At 42.1% G+C, this 21,755-nt stretch overlaps 2 protein-coding genes and 1 long non-coding RNA gene across 3 annotated transcripts; all 3 read right to left on the bottom strand.

Annotated features, from left to right (window-relative positions):
* Positions 1 to 12,418: 12,418 nt before the first annotated feature.
* On the bottom strand, positions 12,419 to 16,152 carry LOC146577768 (uncharacterized). The gene is made up of 2 exons (XR_014891418.1): positions 16,003 to 16,152; positions 12,419 to 13,740 (listed from the first exon to the last, which is right to left on the bottom strand). It is a non-coding gene; the product is annotated as an uncharacterized LOC146577768 (long non-coding RNA).
* A 10-nt stretch (positions 16,153 to 16,162) lies between these two features.
* Positions 16,163 to 16,966, bottom strand: LOC146577767 (mitogen-activated protein kinase kinase kinase kinase 2-like). Its single transcript, XM_085267707.1, has 4 exons — positions 16,632 to 16,966; positions 16,472 to 16,543; positions 16,310 to 16,396; positions 16,163 to 16,227 (listed from the first exon to the last, which is right to left on the bottom strand). The coding sequence occupies exons 1-4, from the start codon at positions 16,816 to 16,818 to the stop codon at positions 16,163 to 16,165; spliced, it is 411 nt and encodes a 136-aa protein (XP_085123833.1). The 5' UTR covers positions 16,819 to 16,966.
* Positions 16,967 to 17,782: 816 nt separating this feature from the next.
* Positions 17,783 to 19,944, bottom strand: LOC146577766 (uncharacterized). The gene is made up of 2 exons (XM_085268366.1): positions 19,077 to 19,944; positions 17,783 to 18,911 (listed from the first exon to the last, which is right to left on the bottom strand). The coding sequence occupies exons 1-2, from the start codon at positions 19,404 to 19,406 to the stop codon at positions 18,243 to 18,245; spliced, it is 999 nt and encodes a 332-aa protein (XP_085124492.1). The 5' UTR covers positions 19,407 to 19,944; the 3' UTR covers positions 17,783 to 18,242.
* Between the last annotated feature and the right edge of the window lie 1,811 nt (positions 19,945 to 21,755).

Genomic DNA, 21,755 nt, shown 5'->3' with positions numbered 1-21,755 from the left:
TTGCCCATGTTAGATATAGAAATAGGTGAAAAGATTTATTCTTTTTTAGTTGACAGTGGAGCCACTAAAAGTTCACTGTCTGGAAAATTCTATAGTGGGCCTGTTTCCTCTGTGTGCATCAACACCATGGGAATAAACGGAACTCTAGTGCAATGCCCCAAAACTCATTCTCTAAAGACACGCTGGGGCCCAAAACCAGATGAAATTACATATCATCCATTCATAATTATTCCAAACTCGCCTGTGAATCTATTAGGCAGAGATTTAATGGCAAAAATGAACTTGTGTATTTCATTTAACACAAAGGGTGAAATGTTTGCAGATACTGATAACAGCTATGTTTTCTCTGCCCTATGCCATGGAGAAGGAACAGCCTCTGTGTCAGCTGGACGCCTCAGCAGAGAATGAACTCAACATCCTTTTGTCCGGTATTCCACGTCACACACTGTGCCAAAAACGTGTACAAATACCACTACCAGGTAATCCCACATCTGGGAGCCACACTTTTGTTTCTCTCACACTGTTTAACAACATGATAACTGCTCACACCAGTGAAGATAAAACAGTGGTTTTGTCACATAACTCAGACATAGGCTATGACATTACTGCACCATGTCGACACATAGATCTAACCTACCCCATACACTGTACTATCTCTGCTGTCACATTGCCAGCTGAATATCAGAACATGACATTATGGTCAAGAGGTGAGAATGATGTAGGATTTATTGACTGTACACCTTATCATGCTCAGCTGAAAAACAACAAGCCGGTATATGTCAAGCAATATCCCATTTCCGCTGAAAAAGCCGCAGCCTTAGACATCATCATAGGAGATTTATTGACAGCTGGAGTAATAAAGCCCACAGTATCTCCATATAACACTCCTGTCAATCCTGTGCCAAAGCCTAACAAACCTGGCGTATGGCGTTTCACACAAGACTTAAGGCAAGTTAATGCAGTCATTATGCCTCTGCCACCTCTCGTCCCAGACGTTCCCAGCATACTGACAGCTATTCCAGCAACATCTACACATTTTACTGTGGTGGATTTGTGCTCCGCCTTTTTCTCAGTGCCTGTGCATGAAGACACACAGCCGATATTTGCATTCACACATAGAAATAAGCAGTACACCTGGACACGTTTGCCTCAGGGCATGATAGACAGCCCTGCTGCTTTCTCAATGGTGGTCCGTGCTACCCTGGACAGCTTCACTCCTCCTCAGGGCTGTACCTTGATCCAGTATGTGGATGACCTCCTCCTCTGTGCTCCGAGTGAAAAACTATGTCAAACTGCTACACACATGCTACTCCAGCACCTCCAACAGACTGGCCACAAAGCATCAGCAAAGAAAATGCAGTACTGTCAGACTTCTGTTCAATATTTGGGATTTACACTGTCTCACGGACAACGTTCCATGACTACAGACAGGGTCAAAGCTGTGACCTCCGTCCCTCGGCCCACTACACAGAAGGAAATGTTGTCTTTCCTAGGCATGGTGAACTATTGCAGACAGTGGATACCAGACTGTTCTTTTCATGACCACATTCTGCGTGAATGCTGCAAAAAAGACAAGCCTCCTCGAATACTGTGGTCCACAGAAATGACTGCCTCTTTCAATGCATTACAGGGAGTGCTGACCTCCGCCCCTTGTTTGGGTCTGCCTGACTACCACTTACCGTTCCACCTGTACGTCACAGAGAACGGCACAACCTGTGCAGGTGTATTGGCCCAAGAGCATGGCTGTGGCTACCGTCCAGTAGCTTTCTACTCAAAGGTGCTGCCAGCAGTAGTTCAGGGGATGCCGGCCTGCCTGAGAGCAGTAGCAGCTTGCTCTATCATGATAAGGGACTGCAAGAAGCTTACACTCTCACATGACACTATTCTACACACCAATCACCAGGTCACGACCATTCTAGCAAACATAACTACACAACATATGACCGCACAACGTCGCTCAGGTTATGGAGCTACACTGACTTCAACAGCTAATCTCACTATAAAAGCAAGCAGCACACCCAATTCGCCAGCACACTTACTCGTTCGTATGCTGTGTTCCTCTGACCGACAGGATGGTTCAGACGACCCTGACGATCATGATTGTATGACATGTATACAGGAATCCACAGCACCACGCCCAGACTTAGAGCAGACACCAATCCCAGACTCAGTCATTGTTTATGTGGACGGGTCCTGTTCAAAACCAAATGACAACTCATTTCTTTGTGGCTATTCAGTGGTCACATTGCCTGACATCATACTAGAGGCTCACTCATTACCATTTCACTCAGCACAAAAAGCAGAGCTCATGGCTTTAATACGCGCCTGTGAGCCACATGTGGATAAGCGAGTAACAATTTACACTGATAGCCGTTATGCATTCGGTGTGGTGCATGACTTTGGCACATTGTGGAGACAAAGAGGATTTAGATCTGCTGATGGAAAATCGATCGCTAATTCTGACCTTGTTCAAAGACTTTTGCAGGCTATACAGCTGCCATCGGCAATTGCAGTTGTTAAAACGAAGGGGCACAGCACGGCTGACACAGACGAAGCAGTGGGAAATGCTCTTGCAGACGTAACCGCGAAAGCAGCTGCTGCCTCACAGCAACCACCCAGAAAGGAAGTATTATCTTTGCCTTTACAGCTGCCACTTGTCACACTCCCAGACTATTTAGAAGCAAATGTTGACCTAAAATTCATACAAGAGCAAGCCTCTGCCTTAGATTACACTTACTGGGAGAGTAATGATTGTACCTTAGATAACAGAGACGGCTTATACAAAAACCTTGAGGGTTTGATTGCCCTCCCATCTTCACTACTGCCAATCCTTGTCCGCCATTTTCACGGTGTGAGTCATGTCGGACAAAGAGGGGTAATAGGAGCAATAAAATCAAGATTTGTAATCGAGAAAACATCACACGCAGTAAAACGCATATTAGCAACCTGTCTAACATGTGCACGAACTAATGTAGGAAAACCAAAAGCAAAACATCAGCATTTACCACAACCAGATTTCCCATTTCATACATTACAAATCGATTTTACACATATGCCAGCACAAGGAAGCATCAAGTACTTACTGGTAATAGTGGACCAATTTAGTAAATGGGTAGAAGCTTATCCAACATCAAAAGAAACTGCAGAAGTAGTCTGTCAAAAGTTGTGCAATGAAATAATACCCAGATTTGGAATACCTCACCAAATTAACAGTGATAGAGGACCTTCATTCACATCAGAAGTAATTCAAAAGTGTGCTAAAACTCTAGCAATAGACTGGAAATATCATGTGCCATACCATCCTCAGAGTTCAGGAGTTGTAGAAAGAATGAATAGGACCATAAAAAACCGCCTGACTAAAGCAATGATAGAAACAGGAACGACCTGGGTCAAATTACTTCCTCAAATCCTCTGCGAGATTAGAATGACTCCATCTGCAGCAACCAAATTATCTCCATTTGAAATAATCATGGGAAGACCGTTTCCAACACCATGGTCAGCCTCCAGAGGGGCACCGCTATTGGAAGGGGACATAGACACTGCATTGTCTGACTATGTTCATAACCTGGTAGAAACACTGAATAATAACTATCAGAAAGTTTGTCTCTCTCAGCCTTTCCCCTCCACAGTTCCACCAGTGGAGACAAGGAGATGCGGTGTTGGTGAAGTCGCTAAAACCAAGGAAATTCGGGGAGGCCGTGCATGTTCCAGCCCCCAGACTGTACTTGCAGTGACGAGAACCAGCATCCTAACAGACGGACAACCTCAGTGGATTCATGCCAGCAGGGTTAAGACCAGCCCCACCAAACCACCTAAGGCGTCGGATCAAGTAGATGACGTCTCCGGCGAGCCAGCGCCCGGATTCAATACACCTACAGATGACGACTCAGGCGAGCCAGCGCCCGGATTCAATACACCTACACACACACAATCACTGATTAACACACAACGCCGGAAAGAGCCAAGACTCAGAAAGCCCTTTGATCCCCCACCTGAACAACAACAAGGTACTCGAACATCCAGCAGGAACAGAAAGCCTAGAGTACCACACAATGTCTAACCTGATAAAGATAGACTCGTTTCATCCTGATAATGGAGAAAATGAAATGCCCATTGTCATCATACGACGCTTATACGGGGTCTCTCGAACCTGGGACCAGGCCAGGAGACGACTGAAGAACTGTGTTTTTTATATATTTAGGTTATTAATCATATCTACTGCATTAACCTTAGGATTTTTATTTGATATTAAGCCTGCTCGACAGACCAGTTACATTTTATGATTTGCTTTTTATATTATCTTATTACATTTGTGATTTTTTCTTTCTATTGAGTTATTATTTTTAAAAATAATAAAAGAGGGGAACTGTTAGGTATTTTAGTACCATGGGAGCATTTACTGGATATTGTTTTATAGTGACATTATGCAGGAAAACTCTGTCATTCAATAAGGCCCCTTTGTTTCAGTGTTTTTCTCTTTGACCCAAGAATTGATGTGTGAGAATCACAGGCTGGTACAAGGTTGAAATACCACAGAGATCACTCCCTCAGCTACATTAGTTTCTTAATCTCTTAGGAGACGCCTGTTGAAGGCCAGATGGTTTGTTTCAGAATTCACTAATGAAAGAACTCTTTATTTTGTGCCTTGAAAATATGTCGCTGAGATAATCACAATTGTAGCTGAACTGATAAACTACACAAAGGATGCTTCTTCACCCAAGGGCAGGAAGACGCTCCCTTATCTTGGTCTGTACTGGTTTAAACTGATAATCTGCTGTCTCATGAATTTTACCCTCTATATAAACTGTTGTACTTGTGAATAAAGTTGAGTCAATTTGGGAAGACAACCTGAAGCAGTCTCTGTTTTCTTGTTCTCCCAAGCTGCTTCCGAGCTCGTACTAACACGCTGAATGGCATGCTTGAATATTGCTTGAGAATATATTTGACTGTGTTACAGACTAAGGGACATTCTCTGCTGATAGGTGAAGGTACATTCTCTGCTGATAGACGTCCACGCCTCGAAGGAAGTCGATCCACGGATTAGGCCCTGGAAACCGTTTCCTTCACTACCTATATAAATCCAAGCAGGAAGCATGTTTTAATAGTGTGATTTGGCCATCTGAACATGCTACCTATATAAATCCCAGCAGGAAGCATGTTTTAATAGTGTGATTGGGTCATCTGAACATGCTACCTATATAAATCCCAGCAGGAAGCATGTTTTAATAGTGTGATTGGGTCATCTGAACATGCTACCTATATAAATCCCAGCAGGAAGCATGTTTTAATAGTGTGATTGGGTCATCTGAACATGCTACCTATATAAATCCAAGCAGAAAGCATGTTTTAATAGTGTGATTGGGTCATCTGAACACCCTACCTATACAACGGAGCCATTAACCACGTAAGGTAGCATATTCTGATAAGTTAGCACGGATTGATAGACAAGACTATAAATTTACGCTACGGTAGGATGTTTTGACAGAACACCAGTTCTCGTCGCCAACATTTTTCTTTTGTTAAGCTTACTGTTATCAAGGCATGGTAAATGAACAGTAAACCTTGCCTGATGACTAATCTTCCCGTTTCCCTCTCATTGATTTATTTGGGTTGTCATGGCAGAAGTATTAAACAATGCCTTTTATTAGAACATAAGCATTTAAATGGAGTAATTGTATTTGAATTAGTTAAATATGAGTGGGCAACTCTGACCATGACAAGACTGCATTTGCTCTAAAAACTTAATAAAAAATTTAGACATATTGTTGTCATTATTTTTACTCTTCAATTTTATGTGTTTTTTCTTTAAGATGGTATCAGAAGTTGCTCCTCCACCATGAAAAAAACCATCTGCATATATTCTTTCACTACATCCACGATTCTCCTCTGTGGTCTTCCTCATTCATCCTGTTTGGAGCTTAATGTTCAACATCCTTTATCTGTTAAAATTACAGAAGGAGAAGAAAGTAATCATCAGAGCAGGAATCATGATAAATGATAAATAGATTACCAGTACATACAAACATAACACTTGCATAATTTCTCTGATAACGCTGCATTGGATGGGTTTATTAACTGTGGGCTGAAATTGTACTACAGTCGGCTGGTGAGGAACTTTTTTGAGTGTTGAATAAAATGTCCTCCACAATCTGTATATGAATTGTCATTAAAACCACAGAGATTCTTACTTATAAAGGAAAGAAAAGTGGGACAAAGCCCATCAACATATTCAATTCAATTCAATTCAATTCAATTTTATTTATATAGCGCCAAATCACAACAAAAGTCGCCTCAAGGCGCTTCATAGATACAGAGAAAAACCCAACAATCATATGACCCCCTATGAGCAAGCACTTTGGCGACAGTGGGAAGGAAAAACTCCCTTTTAACAGGAAGAAACCTCCGGCAGAACCAGGCTCAGGGAGGGGCGGGGCCATCTGCTGCGACCGGTTGGGGTGAGAGAAGGAAGACAGGATAAAGACATGCTGTGGAAGAGAGACAGAGGTTAATAACAGATATGATTCAATGCAGAGAGGTCTATTAATACATAGTGAGTGAGAAAGGTGACTGGAAAGGAAAAACTCAATGCATCATGGGAATCCCCCGGCAGCCTAAGTCTATTGCAGCATAACTAAGGGAGGATTCAGGGTCACCTGGTCCAGCCCTAACTATATGCTTTAGAAAAAAGGAAAGTTTTAAGCCTAATCTTAAAAGTAGAGATAGTGTCTGTCTCCCGAATCCAAACTGGAAGCTGGTTCCACAGAAGAGGGGCCTGAAAACTGAAGGCTCTCCCTCCCATTCTACTTTTAAATACTCTAGGAACAACAAGTAGGCCTGCAGAGCGAGAGCGGAGCGCTCTAATAGGGTGATATGGTACTACAAGGTCATTAAGATAAGATGGGGCCTGATTATTTAAGACCTTGTATGTGAGGAGCAGGATTTTGAATTCAATTCTGGATTTAACTGGAAGCCAATGAAGGGAAGCCAAAACAGGAGAAATCTGCTCTCTCTTTCTAGTCCCTGTCAGCACTCTTGCTGCAGCATTTTGGATTAGCTGAAGGCTTTTCAGTGAGTTTTTTGGACATCCTGATAATAATGAATTACAGTCGTCCAGCCTGGTAGTAATAAATGCATGAACTAGCTTTTCAGCGTCACTCTGAGACAGGATATTTCTAATTTTAGAGATGTTGCGCAAATGGAAGAAAGCAGTCTTACATATTTGTTTAATATGTGCGTTGAAGGACATGTCCTGGTCAAAAATGACTCCAAGGTTCCTCACCGCGTTACTGGAGGCCAAGGTAATGCCATCCAGAGTAAGAATCTGATTAGATACCATATTTCTAAGATTTTCAGGGCCGAGTACAATAACCTCAGTTTTATCTGAATTAAGAAGCAGAAAGTTAGCGGCCATCCAGGTCTTTATGTCTTTAAGACATTCCTGCAGTTTAACTAATTGGTGTGTGTTATCTGGCTTCATGGACAGATAGAGCTGGGTGTCATCTGCATAGCAGTGAAAATGTATGCTATGTCTTCTAATGATACTGCCTAAGGGAAGCATGTATAATGTAAACAGAATTGGTCCTAGCACTGAACCCTGTGGAACTCCATAATTAACCTCAGTGTGTGAAGAGGACTCTCCATTTACATGCACGAATTGGAGTCTATTAGATAGATATGATACAAACCACTGCAGCGCAGTACTTGTAATACCTACAGCATGTTCTAATCGCTCTAATAGGATATTATGATCAACAGTATCGAACGCTGCACTGAGGTCTAGCAGGACAAGCACAGAGATGAGTCCACTGTCAGAGGCCATAAGAAGATCATTTGTAACCTTCACTAAAGCTGTTTCTGTGCTGTGCTGAGCTCTGAAACCTGACTGAAACTCTTCAAATAAACCATTCCTCTGCAGATGATCTGTTAGCTGTTTGACAACTACTCTTTCAAGGATTTTTGATATGAAAGGAAGGTTGGAGATTGGCCTATAATTAGTTAAGACTGCTGGGTCTAGAGATGGCTTTTTGAGTAAAGGTTTAACTACAGCCAGCTTGAAGGCCTGTGGTACATAGCCGATTATTAGAGATAGGTTGATCATATTTAAGATCGAAGAATTAATTAATGGCAGGACTTCTTTGAGCAGTTTTGTAGGAATGGGGTCTAAAAGACACGTTGATGGTTTGGAGGAAGTAATTATTGAAGTTAACTCAGAAAGATCAATTGGAGAAAAAGAGTCTAACTTAATATCAATGGTACTAAGAGTAACTGTAGATAATATTACATCTGTGGGATGATTATTGGTAATTTTTTCTCTAATGATAAAAATTTTATTTGTGAAGAAGTTCATGAAGTCATTACTAGTTAACGTTAAAGGGATGGTTGGCTCAAAAGAGCTCTGACTTTTTGTCAGCCTGGCTACAGTGCTGAAGAGAAACCTAGGGTTGTTCTTATTTTCTTCAATCAGTGATGAATAGTAAGATGTACTGGCTTTGCGGAGGGCTTTCTTATAAAGCAGCAAACTATTTCTCCAGGCTAAATGATGATCCTCTAGATTTGTGACACGCCATTTCCTCTCCAGATTACGAGTCATCTGCTTTAGGGTACGTGTTTCAGAATTATACCACGGAGTCAGGTACTTCTGACTCCGTGGTATATTTTCTGAAACATTACAAAGATGCAGGTAATTCTGGGTTCACCTGAATTACAGATTAGACTGGTGGACAAACAGAGATGTTGTGTACAACTGGTGACAGCATCAGTGACAACAAATTAATCAGCGAGGCTGGAAGCAGAATTAGGAGGCGTCAGAGTCAGCGAGGGTCAGAGATCGACGAACAAATTGCCCACCTTCATGGATAATGCATCCCCCTCAGAAGGATTCAAAATTAGGCCACGAAGAACAGTTCAGGAAACCTATTTTGTTTCGTCTGTGAAACTGTATAAATAAAATGTAAATTATGTTAAAGGCAAACACATTTGTAAGCCATAAGAAACAAACATGCTTTGCAATATACCTTCAAACATCTGTATAGATTTGATACATTATTTATTAACTGAATTTGCTAACATGTCTTACATAGTGAGTGTGTCACGGCTGCCGAGGCGAGCCGTGCGGAATAAATGAGGATCCAATCACAGGCAGTCGTGGAGAAGTGAAGGTGATTTATTGAACACAAAAAGAATGTGGACAAACAGCAAACGGGGCTCGAACTAAACTAAACTGGGAAACAACTAAACTACAGAGCACAATCCTGATTGAAAACGAGCAGAGGAGAATGACGATGAAAAGCAAGGAGAAGGCACGGTGGATACACTGAGTAATACAGACGAACCGGCAACATGCAGGAGAACACACAGGGCTTAAATACACACACACCAGTAATCAGGGGATGAGAGACAGGAGGGCAACACAGCTGGGAGAAATCAGAGCTGATGGGACAGGGGAAATGTAAACTGAACATACTCACATCAGACAGAGACCTTCACAATAAAACAGGAAACTCAGACACGGGGAACCAAACAAGACACAGATCTAAACAGACAGCTTCACAAACAGATGGGGTGACACCATAGACAGACAGAGACACAGACTCAAAGGCAGACCGAATATCACACATAGAACTCAAACAATAATAATAATCATCATCATCATAATAAACTAGAAAATGATAACTAAAAGCACTGGGTCACTGACCCAGGACCATGACAGAGTGTTTCTTTTACTGATGATATTTCAGTGATATGTATTTTTTATGACTAAATAATGCTCTATCGAACACCTGGCAATAACAGCAGGTGTGGCAATTTTGTAATTTGTTGTTTAAATTTGATATTATTGTAGGCAGTATATTTTCTTAGCCTTTGTCATACTCATGCTTAACCCTCTCAGGCTCAAATTAAGTTTTTGTTGCTAATGCACAAAAGAATACCTGCAGTGGTACTTCTGAGTAAAAAACTCGTGAAATATGTATGTGGGGTGATCAGGTTGTTAGCTTTTAACTGTTGCATATCTGCAACGCCTGCCTTGAGAGGGTTAACAAAGCAATCTCAGAAACCGTACAGTAATCTTGGGTGTGTGGGGGTCACCCAGAGTCAGAATCTAGTGAGATATCAGTGTCACCTCTTACAGTTTTCCTGTAATCTGAGCTCAAATATGAGAAAATATAGAGTACAGTACAGTAAATTGGGTAAATTTTACTGTTAATTTTCTCTGAATCGTACAGTAATTTGGGCTGTGGATCACAGGGTGGAGTGGAAAAAGTGGAAAAGTGGAGATGAACCAAAACTGGGAGTGGATTGTGAAGTACAATAGTGTCAGGACCAGAGTTGGTCAAGTTACTTGAAAAAAGTAATCAGTAACTAATTACTGATTACTTCCCCCAAAAAGTAATCCTGTTACTTTACTGATTACTTATTTTCAAAAGTAATTAATTACTTAGTTACTTTTTAAAAACACGATTTACAACCTGAATAGGTGATAAAGCGATAGATCTTTCAGCCCAATTCTACTTTTTCTGCATAATTCATCATATAAAATGTAATCAAATGGAAAAGTCTCTCTTTTTAAAACTTGTTTAATTAGTTTTAATCTTTTAACTTTATGCATCAAGCAAAAATTGAATTATATGTAACATTCTCTGACTGGAAGAAATTTGTTTAATATTTAAACTTATTTTCTGCCCATTCCAGCACATAAAATAAAATATTTTTTGTGTTTACACTCACTCTTTCAAATAGATGCAAGTAAAACACAGCAGAAAATAAATAAAATCAAAGACTAGCGGTCCTTTGGCTCTATTTTCACCTGTAAAGCAGGAGTAGGGTAGGCGGAGGTTTACCCTGGTGCAGGTGTGCCGCGGTCAGTTGAAGAATCCGCGAGTTTCTCTGTGACTTTCCCATTATGTCGTAGCGCACTCGGTGCTTGCTTGGAAGTTTAGGGGGTTTTTTCGCCGTAAAAAGAAGTTTTCTTCCCACGCACAACGGACACTAATGTTTTTGTCACTTTTTATGGAATCAAACTCAAAGTAAGGTCAGTACTTCCACGCTTTAAACGCTGCACGCTCATACTCTCTCCCGCACTCGATATATTATCCATTGTTGATCTGCACACAGCTGTTGTCACGGACGTTGCACTTGCTTACGTCACTGTCATGAGACATTCTCGCAAAAAAATCACTGTTTTAGTAACGCAGCGTTCCTACGGGAAAGTAACGGTAATCTAATTATCGTTTTTGCAATAGTAATCCCTTACTTTACTTGTTACTTGAAAAAAGTAATCGGATTACAAGTAACGCGTTACTGCCCATCTCTGGTCAGGACACAAAAGACTGCATTTCTAAGCCAGTCGGCACCCGTACCGTAATATGCATAAGAATAGTGCAACAACATTTTAGGTGCGGCTGGCTTGACTGTGTCGTCGTAAGTGAGGGCTCACTTGACCACGGTCAAATATGGTGCTGGAGAAACAAACTACAGAGAACTTCGTAAAGAGAGTATTGAGTGTTTTGGCGATGTAAATGGACTGGTTCTTATATAGTACTCAAAGCACTTTAAAGAACTTGCCTCATTCAGGTGTACGCAAGCACTTTTCTCTGTAAGCACTTTCTGTGTAATGTTCACACACATTCGGAGAGCAACTCTGGGTTGGTATCTTGCCCAGGGATATTTGGCATGCAGACGGGGATTGAAGCACCTTCCTCTACTACCTGAGCAAAGCCACCCCATGTTCGTCTGTGCACAGATTTCTTTCAATACAGTATTATCACAATTGTGCAAAAATACAGGCATGAAAGCTTAAAGTGCGCGATCACAATAAAGGTGACGCTCAGAGACTGACTGAGTGATCTGAGAACTCATCAGCGCTCCTCACTGCCTTCACTTACTTGCTGCTATGGGTGCAGGAATAACACAGTTATGCAGTTATCTGGGACTCTCCACCATTTGACCTTAGAACTGAAGAAGCTTCTCGGATGAGAGGTGAAACGTCTTCAAGTAACTTAAAGAAGTCCAGACGCTTTTCTTTACAAGCTCCTTTGACCAGTTATGCAGTTACTTTCTCAGTCTGCTAGAGCCTCCACTTGAACGCAAGAACCTTCATTTATCTTCTCAAACGGAATTCAAAATGTTTTTTACAAATTGAAGGATTAAGATATAAATCGCAGAAGCATCGATCCACACATTCAAAGAAGAACAACCCAACAAACTCTTCATAAAACTCCAAGAGATATGAAAATCTTTATTTCTGTCTATTCTGTGTTGTTAATAACATCACATCTTCACATAGTAGCAAAAACATATTAAACAAACATTAATCTCAACATGCATACTGTACTTCAAGTTTCTCTCATGGAAAGGCCAGTGTTACTTTTATAGTACCCTTTCCATAAATATCATAAATATCTTTACCCATGTAGTGGAATTATTTTATTTTTTCATTTTAGTTAACAAGTATAATGTGACCACATTCACTTTTTATCAGGACAAGCTACACCACCACGGTGGTTAGCATACAATAACACTGCCTTGTTCTCAAAGCTTCTTGCTAACTGTACTTTTTTCTGAGATGTTCTCTTTAAGTAAGGATACTGAAAGTGTAAGCAGTGTATACGGTCACATCACGTGCTTAAGGTTGTGTTAGCACTGATAATTCCTTCACAGTTCTTTAAAGATGCTGAAGTCATCATATCAGCTGTAAATGCAGTGCTGCTGCTGTCCTTACGCTATACTTTCAAGCATCACACTTTCTTACTGACCAGTTTATTTCCACTTTTTATGCTCTAGTATGGTGTGACTGAATGAAGTCAGCAAACCAAATTCTGTCCATCTGAGGATGAGAAGAAACTTGCATGAAATGGGAAGAATGAGATGAAGATGGCTCCTATGCTTTAGACGTGGCACTGTTTCTGCCATTGTAAGTACGCTAATGCTTGAAAGATCCATTAAAAGTCTGACACTTCACTCTTCAGCTGGAGCGTCCATCAAGTTTTACATTCCAGGTTTCCTCGTTGGGATTACGACTCAGACGATGATGTGAAAAATTAGTTATTACATTAAACCCATAAAATCAACACTGGCAAAAAAGCCGTGCACTTCACAGAGCAGCTTTCTATGGCCGAGCAGCTCCTGCAGGTGTAAGGTGTAGGTGTCACAGCACTCTGGTCCAAAGAGGTTATGTGCAGCATGCAGACAGAAAATGGCTTTACAGAATATGACTGAATGTTGAGGCACCAAAACACACTCAGTCTGCCCCTCAGTCTGATCAAGAAGAAAACCTGACTGAGCGCTTCATAACATCAGTACGATGATGTCCCAGAGGCCATGTTCAGGTTATTCTCCCGTCCACACTGAGCGGGCGGATCAGTGGAGTCTGCATTAGCTTTAACAGAAAGGTCTGATTTAAGCAGGTAAGCTGAATAGACAAGAAAAGCTAGAAAGCTTTATCAACTATAACCCCAGCGAGGACCTTGACAGGTGTCTTGTGTACAGGTGAAGGCTGGACAGTCAGCAGGATACCTTCCTAACATTTGTCATTCCCAGCATTGAACCGTTTCCTGGCACAGCCTCAGTGAAACAGAGCATCGTTTCCACCCCACAGTTACAGACAGGCTGTGCTTTTCTTTGGTAACACCGTCGAATGAGCCCCGTGTCCTCTCTCAGTAGCTGCTTTCGTGTCCTGTCAGGATGTACAGGCTGCTCAGTGCTGACGGGTCATCAGTCGGTGTGCTCTGAAGGATGATGTCTCTGCACATTGTCAGCAAATGAGAAGGAGATGAGTTGTAAAGGAGAACCAGAGAAAGGCAGTACTAACCTAAAGCCAGTGCCTCCACCTGCTTCTACTCCTCCCACCTCTAGTACTAACACTACTCTACTGATACTACAACCACTGTAGTTTGACTTTAATGCTACACACTGGTACAGTACTGGTACACTTACTGGAGTTTTACTCCTGTTCCTGCTCATCACCACGCCTACTACTTTTTTAAACTTTATGATAAGTGTGAACATTTACACACCAGCATACAAACAAGTTTAAAGTAGAAAAAAGGAAGCAAAGAGCTGAGAAATACATAAAACATAACACAGAAGAAAAAGAAACCTTTGCAGGGATTCCTTCTACACCCAGTTTGAGTAAAAACTAACTGAAACACAAGGAAAGAAGATAAGATCAACTAAAATAAGGGTTGTATAATAATACTTAGTACTGGCAGCCACCAGCGCCAAGCCTCAGCCTCCCAGTAGACACACCTATGGTACCGATTTAAAATCCTACATGTCTTTGTTCTCAGGTTATCACGTTCACAAACTTTGGTGTCCACGCTATTTGCCTGCCAGGCTGACAATGATTTAGATCACAGAAACATTTTTAAGCTTTTATTCCTGGTTTCACAGTGGAAAACTCCGGGTAACGTCCATTATCTTTGCTCCTGTATAAGACTTTCCTGAATGCTGAGGTTTGGTCTTCCACATGAAATTCAGTACTTTTGTTTCAGTTTCATTAATGATGCATTGATTTTGGACATCGATGTAATACATATGTGATACACGACAGTCTTTGAGTCCGTCCTTCTCATATATAATCCCACTGTTTTTGCACTTCAGATGATTCCAGTAATGACTGATTTAAAAAAGAAAAGTGAAATGTTTCTAATGAACTCACCACGATTCTTATTACAAACTTCATTAAGAGCTGCTGGATCAACAGGGGTGTCCTGGATTTGTTAGTAATATAATATAGTAATATATTATTATTAGTTTTAATTATTTAGTCAAAAATCAATTCCAGACTGCTCTGAGCAACATGCTGCAGCGAGAGTCCTGACAGGGACTAGAAACAGAACATTTATTGGCTCCCTGTTTTATCCAGAATAAAAGATTCAAAATCCTCACATAAAAGGTTTTGAATAATCAGCCCCTGTCTTATCTTAATGACCTTATAGTACCATATCACCCCATTAGAGCACTTCGTTCCAAGTATTTAAAAGTAAAATGGGAGCCAGACCCTTCGGTTTCCAGGCCCCTCTTGGTAAATGGTAAATGGACCGGTTCTTATATAGTGGTTTTCTACTCTGAGCACTCAAAGCTTGCCTCATTCACCCGTTCACACCCATTCATACTCTGACGGATGCACCGAAGAGCAACTTTCATGCAGGATATCTGGCATGTAGACGGGGAGTAGGTGACCTGCTCCCCCACCTGAACTACAGCCACCACTTCTGTGGAACCAGCTTCCAGTTTGGGTTTGGGAGACAGACACCCTCTCTACTTTTAACATTAGGCTTCAAACTTTCCTTTCTTCCCTGAATCCTCCCTTAGTTAGCCTAAGTCTAGGCTGCTGGCGGGTTCCCGTGATGCACCAAGTGTTTCTTCTTCAGTCGCCCTTTTCACTCACTATCTGTTTAAACACCTCTCTGCATTCAATCATTAGTTGAGAATATTCTCTGGCTCTCTTCCCCAGATTGTCTTTGTCCCGTCTTCCTCCTCTCACCCCCCCAACCAATCGCAGCAGATGCCCGCCCCTCCCCCAGCCTGGTTCAGGTTTTCACCTGCTAAAAGGGAGTTTTTCACCTTTGTGCACCATAATTGCAGGGCCTTTATCTTAAAATATACAGTGTCTTGAAGTGACTATTGTTGTGATTTGGCACTGGAATAAAGAAAATTAGCACTAAGGAAAGTAGTTTTCTGTACAAAGTGTCAGGTAGACAGTAGTTGGTAACTTTAATGGCTGTTTTTCTTTGGAGGGCTGCATGCAAACACATAGGCTGCATTTCCTAAATCCTTGGATCTGAGTAACCAACAGAACAAACACTCTAGTGTGACTCCTGCTTTAATGCTACCATTAATGCTAGCAGTATTCATGCTACTTCCACATGCTACTCTGAAAATCACTTCCAGGTCTATTAACAATAGTATCAAGAAAAATACTATCCTGATTACTTCTGATGTACTAGGATTACTAGTTTCTCACAGTGATTGATAGCTCTTGTCAGCATACAGTTAACATACCTGTTTGTTCCCAGAACTCTGAACACACGACTCTCATCTGTAATTTCTTGTGTTACCTGCACATAAAGTGAAAATTCACATGTGTAATGACTTAGAACTAATATGATAAGCACATGATACGAGCTCAGCCAACGTTGGATGAATTTACTAGTTCATCACCTCATCTGAAACTCCTCCCTTTGAGGCCATGCTTCCAGAACGCCAGCACACTATCCTGCAAGCAGACTGACAGAACAGGAGGTGTCACTCAGCTTTCAGGACACACATCAGCTCTCATTCACTTTGTTTGTCACATCATTATTTCTACCTAGTGTTTCAATGGGGAAGTCAAAGACTATTTCTGCAGCCAGCTGTCTGGATGGAAGTCCTTGCAGGTTCACGATCTTTACAGTTCCTGTCCAAACAGTACACAGATTGAGAATGAGCATGAAAGACATTTGAAGGATTCACAATATGCGAGGGGACTTACTTTCCAAGGTGATGAGAACAGTGTCTCGGTCCAGCTGGGTTACCTGCACGACTCTGAGTGCTCCACTATCTCCTGATGCACGGAAAGAAGGAAGCTTGTTGCAACAAGTTGAAGCTTGAAGCTTCAGGAAGTCAGCAGAGACACGCAGAAACGGTCCTACCTGGCACTGGAACAGGAGCGCCGTTCAGCTCTATAATATCAAACCTGAGCTGTTGGCCGGTTGGTGGTTTATCATTACTACAGTCTCTCACTCCAACACACAGCTGAGAAGAGAATCTGGGAGTCTGATGGCGAGTTGCTGTGAAACAGTCACCAAGGAAAACAAAAAAAACTAAATAAATTCTCATGGATGGTTAAGTGATGCTTGTTAAACCTGAGCTGAACCTGTTCATACAACCGTCAAAAACAGCACAACAGAATTCTTGTATGATTATTAAATCTTGAGATTAAAGATAAACCGATGCCATCCACCCATCCATCCATCCATCCATCCATCCACCCACCCATCCATCCATCCATCCATCCATCCATCCATCCATCCATCCACCCGTCCATCCGTCCATCCATCCATCCATCCATCCATCCATCCGTCCATCTGTTCGTCCAAACATCCATCCATCCATCCATCCATCCATCCACCCGTCCATCCATCCATCCACCCGTCCACCCATCCGTCCATCCATCCATCCACCCACCCATCCCTCCATCCATCCATCCATCCATCCATCCAGCCGTCCATCCTTCCATCCACCCGTCCATCCATCCATCCATCCACCCATCCATCCCCTAACTGCACGTCTTTGGACTGATGCCACTTTTCCATAATGTTGTGGCACAGGCGTGTTTCTCCAAGCAGCACTGTGTTAGGACTGCAGACAGGCTTAACACAGAGCTCTGTTCTCACAGTACATACATTATCGTTATGAAATGTGCGAGACATTCACAAAAAAACTGTCAATTATCTGTGCTATGTGATCTAATGGTGCATGCTGGCGTTGAACTGTGTGCTGATAACACTGTTCCTGTAGCACAGAAAACACATGGTAACCATTCAGTTACACGAGCTTGGACCCAGAGAAGGTGCTGTTGGTGTTTTTGGACGGCGTTTATACAACGTTTCTTTTATTTAGTCTCTAAAATCTTGTTGGGCTTGAATAAAAAGTATGCATATGTTATTACAGTTTTTCTCAGTCGCTTTGGTGCATTTCTCACAACAGAATTGAACTCTCCACCACTACTAAGGCACTTCTCAAAACAATTAGTGCAAACTGCAAAACATGGTGGATAACTTGCAAAAGTGAGTCACTCCATCAAAAAGAAAAGTCAGGTGTCCAAAATAAGTTGTCAATGCATCAACAACAAATCCCTTGAGCAAAACAGACAATACATTCATCAAAAGCAAGTACTGATACCAAACAAAGTGTCAGGGCTGTCACAATTACAAGTCATTAGACCAGCACCTTTGGTCACAAAATCACATGGTCTGAACATGTTCCCATTGTGACGGATGTCTTTGTAGGTGCTTCCCAATGACATGTCAAGTCCGGACCGCATGCATGGCATGTTGAAAACCATAAATTGTAAAGGACAATCAAGACACTCCATATGCACTCTTGATAATATTTAATTGAAACTGTTCACAGCATTGTGCAAACTGGGGAAATACAGTAAATCAAACATTTTACAGCAAACAAACTCACCTAGACAGTAAACCTCACTGCAGTAGTTACGACTCAAAAAAAACAAACTGAAAAACAGACACTGCTGCATATCAATCATTGATATCTAGACGCTCCCGTCTGTCTGCCCACATATTTGCATCAACATCACAGCGTATGTCAGCTCTATCGATGCATCGGGGAAAGTATCTTCTGGAGTGTCGAATCCACCCTCTGCAGGACTCTGCTGTGATGTCATCACAAGCTGCATCCATAGCTGCTAGCAGGGTCATTTGGGTATGTGGATGCCTGTCATATACCTTCCACCTCCAGGAAGAGAAAAACTCCTCAATTGGATTCAGGAATGGACTGTAAGGAGGAAGAAACTCCATAAGCATCCTGTCGTGTGCTGCAAACCACTGCCTGACTACAGCAGAGTGATGGAAGCTTACATTATCCCAAACCACTACATACATTGTCCGATTGTCACCAGGATCATCCCTTCCATTTTGTGGGATCAGGTCCCTATGAAGAGCATCCAGAAAAGCCAACAGGTGTTGTGAATTGTATGCACCAATACGAGGAATATGGGTGTGAACACCATTCTCTGAGATTGCGGCACACATTGTAATATTCCCTCCTCGTTGGCCTGGGACATCAATGGTGGCTCTTTCTCCAATGTGATTCCGTCCACGCCGTCTGCCTTTTGCGAGATTGAATCCCGCTTCGTCAAGATATACAAACATGTGCAGGGGTTCCCTGGCCTCCAACTCCAGGATATGCTTTACAAAGGATGAGAATCAGACAGGTCTGTAATGGTGCATTTGGCAGAACAGATTGTACAGTTGGAATTGTACATAGGATTACAGTAACATGCATAAATGTAGGTTGAGTACATGGCCTAAACTGTTACAGTGAACAGAGGTACATATGCGAACATGTGTTACCTGTACATACTGGTGACGGAGCTCCTTCACTCGATCACTGTTCCGTTCAAATGGCACTCTGTACAATTGCTTCATGGACATTTCATTCCGTCTGAGGACTCTGTCTATGGTGGAAATTGATATTGACTGAATATTTCCGAAGATGGTGTCATCGTTTACGACAGTTCTTTGTATTTCTCTCAGTCTCAAAGCGTTGTTTGCAGCCACCATTGCACAAATTCTTTCCTCTTGCTGCGGAGTCATAAGTCGACCTCTTCCACCTCCTCTAGGTTGTCTGGCAGTCCTTTTTGAGATGCAGATGGGAAAACACACACATGTAAGCGCAAACATGCTTACAGTGATTGTCACAGGACTATCATTCAAAACTCCTTTCTTTACAGCATTACTGTATTGTACCACAGCACACTATGCCACACCTGGGCCAAGTCTGCGCTTCAGTTACAGTACGTCTATGTGTAAGGATCTGTAAGGTCATGTCCTAATGCAAGTCTCCTGTATGACTATGAAAGTGCAGAGCAAATTAGTTTGTGCTGCATACTGTAACTAGATTACGGTGTGCTCACCTGTTTTCCCGACGAAATGTCTGGATGATAGAACTTACAGTAGTTCTCCCAACATTTGGCTGCACCCTTCGACCAGCCTCGGCCATTGTGAGGCCATGGTTTATCACATGATCCACAAGTGTTGCCCTGATTTCGTCAGGAACGTGTCTATGTGGTTGGCCTCTTCTCACCCGGTTTTGTCCTCGTCCTCCACCGATCCTCACTCCTCTTCCACGAGGCTGACGTTCCATGTTCTGCTGTTTTGTAGATTCAGTATGCACCTCATGCCAATCCTGTCTGTTGGTTTACATTGCAGTATATATGTACTTGTGGAGTGGGGGATGCTGTGCCGCGGTTCACCTGTGACTGGGTAGGAGAGGCTTTTCATTGGTTGCAAGTAGGAGTGACACACACCAATTTTCATTAGTGTGAGATAAGGTTCACCTGAGACATGTAGTTTATGGAGATTTTCATGGGAACTCCTCCAAAATAGGGTTTTCAAAATGGGTGTATGAATCGTTTGACAAGCTGTTCAGCAATTTTGAGTGCACTGACACAAGCAATGCAATGAAGACTATTAGTTGTAAGGACAATGACTATTCAGCCGGTACAAGTATGAATAATTGTGACATTCATGATGAAAGAAAGGAGATAGTGATGAATAGGAAGTCAAACGTGACCATTCTTTAGATATTTGTACTCACTCAACTGCTTCATGTCCAAAGGCATTTGCCTTTGGACGCAGTGAACGTGAAACCGCCACAGGGTTGTGCCAAAACGACTACATGTTGTGGTGGTTGAACTAACTGTTGTGCAATGTTTAATTCTGTTGTGAGAAATGCACCAAAGCGACTGAGAAAAACTGTAAAAAAAATCAATTACATTCTTCAGCTTCAGATTTTGATATGCTGTCTGTCTACTTTTATGTAATCCAGGTCTAATGGCTGGTTTGCATTGTGGAAATAGGGTTAGAGTTAGAAAGGAAGACATTTATTCAGGTGGCAAGTTCGACATATCTGTACAAACCTTTAGATGCATGAACTTTTGAAGAGGCTCATACCACAAGAGTAAAACCAGGCCAGATGGGACAGCCCCGCACAGATATGTACTATCTGTGTATGGGTTTCTTGCTGAAACAGAGAGAGCAGGACTAAGTGTCTGCAGTTGTTCTCCGTGAACAAACAGACTGACCAGAGTAACTCGGCATTGCTTACCTACACTGCACCTCCTACAACCTTTAGTGTCAGGAATCTTTACAGATATGGTAAACTTTCTGTGGCCAACAGAGAATATCCAGGTCAGAACAAGCAGACAAAATTGGGTTTACAGTATCCTCCTTCCTCAAAATCAAGTGGTAGCATCATACATGACATTATTAACACTGCTGCACCTACAGCTCCTGTTTCCCTGCATCTGTGATGGCGTGTCGTACCTGAGACTGATCCGCTCAGTGAGGCGGTTGGTGCTGAGCGACAGGCTGCTGTGTTTCTTGTGCAGATGTCCCTTCTGTTCAAACAGAGCTGGCAGGCTGTGCGAGTAAAGCTGGGACGACTTCCCTGCAGGATGGAGCCTTTTTAGAGCAGCATATTATCGAGAGGACACAATGTTCTCCGTTTGTGTCACGCTGTTTGTTACCTGATACGGACATCAGCACATTGTTCAGAACATATAGCCATATACATCGCTGAGGGAGGAGCTGTGGGGAAAAGACAAGCAGTTCACTGAGACTTCAAACATCCAGCTTCAGTCATCAGACTGTTCCAGAAACATCATTTCCTGGTTTTCAGTGCTCCTCCTTTCATCAGGAGCTGCACTCCTTACTCAGGTTTTTCAGGGTGATGCGATTAATGACTTGCACTTTTTTGTTATTACTTGCATTTTTACACAATGCTCTTCTACTCTGACTGACACTTTCAACTACCAGCTTGACCGCGCATCACTCTTTTCTACCTCAAAACGACCAGTTACACATGTCTGCATGAATTCTGCACGCACGTTTGCACTACAAGCTGCACACAAACACGTGTGCACATCCATGATTTACTCCAAACCTAACTTAACCTTCGGCGCTTTTTAACTTTCAACCCCTTCAGTGGAAACATTGGGAGAAGTTTGCCAATGTGGTATTATAATATTA

The sequence above is a fragment of the Mchenga conophoros genome, linkage group LG3 (genome assembly GCF_057382185.1).
Source record: "Mchenga conophoros isolate Kocher_MC1m ecotype Shallow Benthic linkage group LG3, M_conophoros_male_GT1.1, whole genome shotgun sequence".
NCBI lineage: Eukaryota > Metazoa > Chordata > Actinopteri > Cichliformes > Cichlidae > Mchenga > Mchenga conophoros.
This window is presented reverse-complemented; position numbering and strand designations above follow the sequence as displayed.

Excerpts from the sequence above, each read along its gene's own strand:
- LOC146577767 (XM_085267707.1), bottom strand. The coding sequence starts at position 16,818 with ATGAGAATTTATTTAGTTTTTTTTGTTTTCCTTGGTGACTGTTTCACA. Across the intron at positions 16,544-16,631 it reads CGCTCCTGTTCCAGTGCCAG|GAGATAGTGGAGCACTCAGA; the intron begins GTAGGACCGTTT and ends TCCGTGCATCAG. Across the intron at positions 16,228-16,309 it reads CTTCCCCATTGAAACACTAG|TCTGCTTGCAGGATAGTGTG; the intron begins GTAGAAATAATG and ends CTGTTCTGTCAG.
- LOC146577766 (XM_085268366.1), bottom strand. The coding sequence starts at position 19,406 with ATGTTTGCGCTTACATGTGTGTGTTTTCCCATCTGCATCTCAAAAAGG. Across the intron at positions 18,912-19,076 it reads TCCGTCACCAGTATGTACAG|CATATCCTGGAGTTGGAGGC; the intron begins GTAACACATGTT and ends TCCTTTGTAAAG.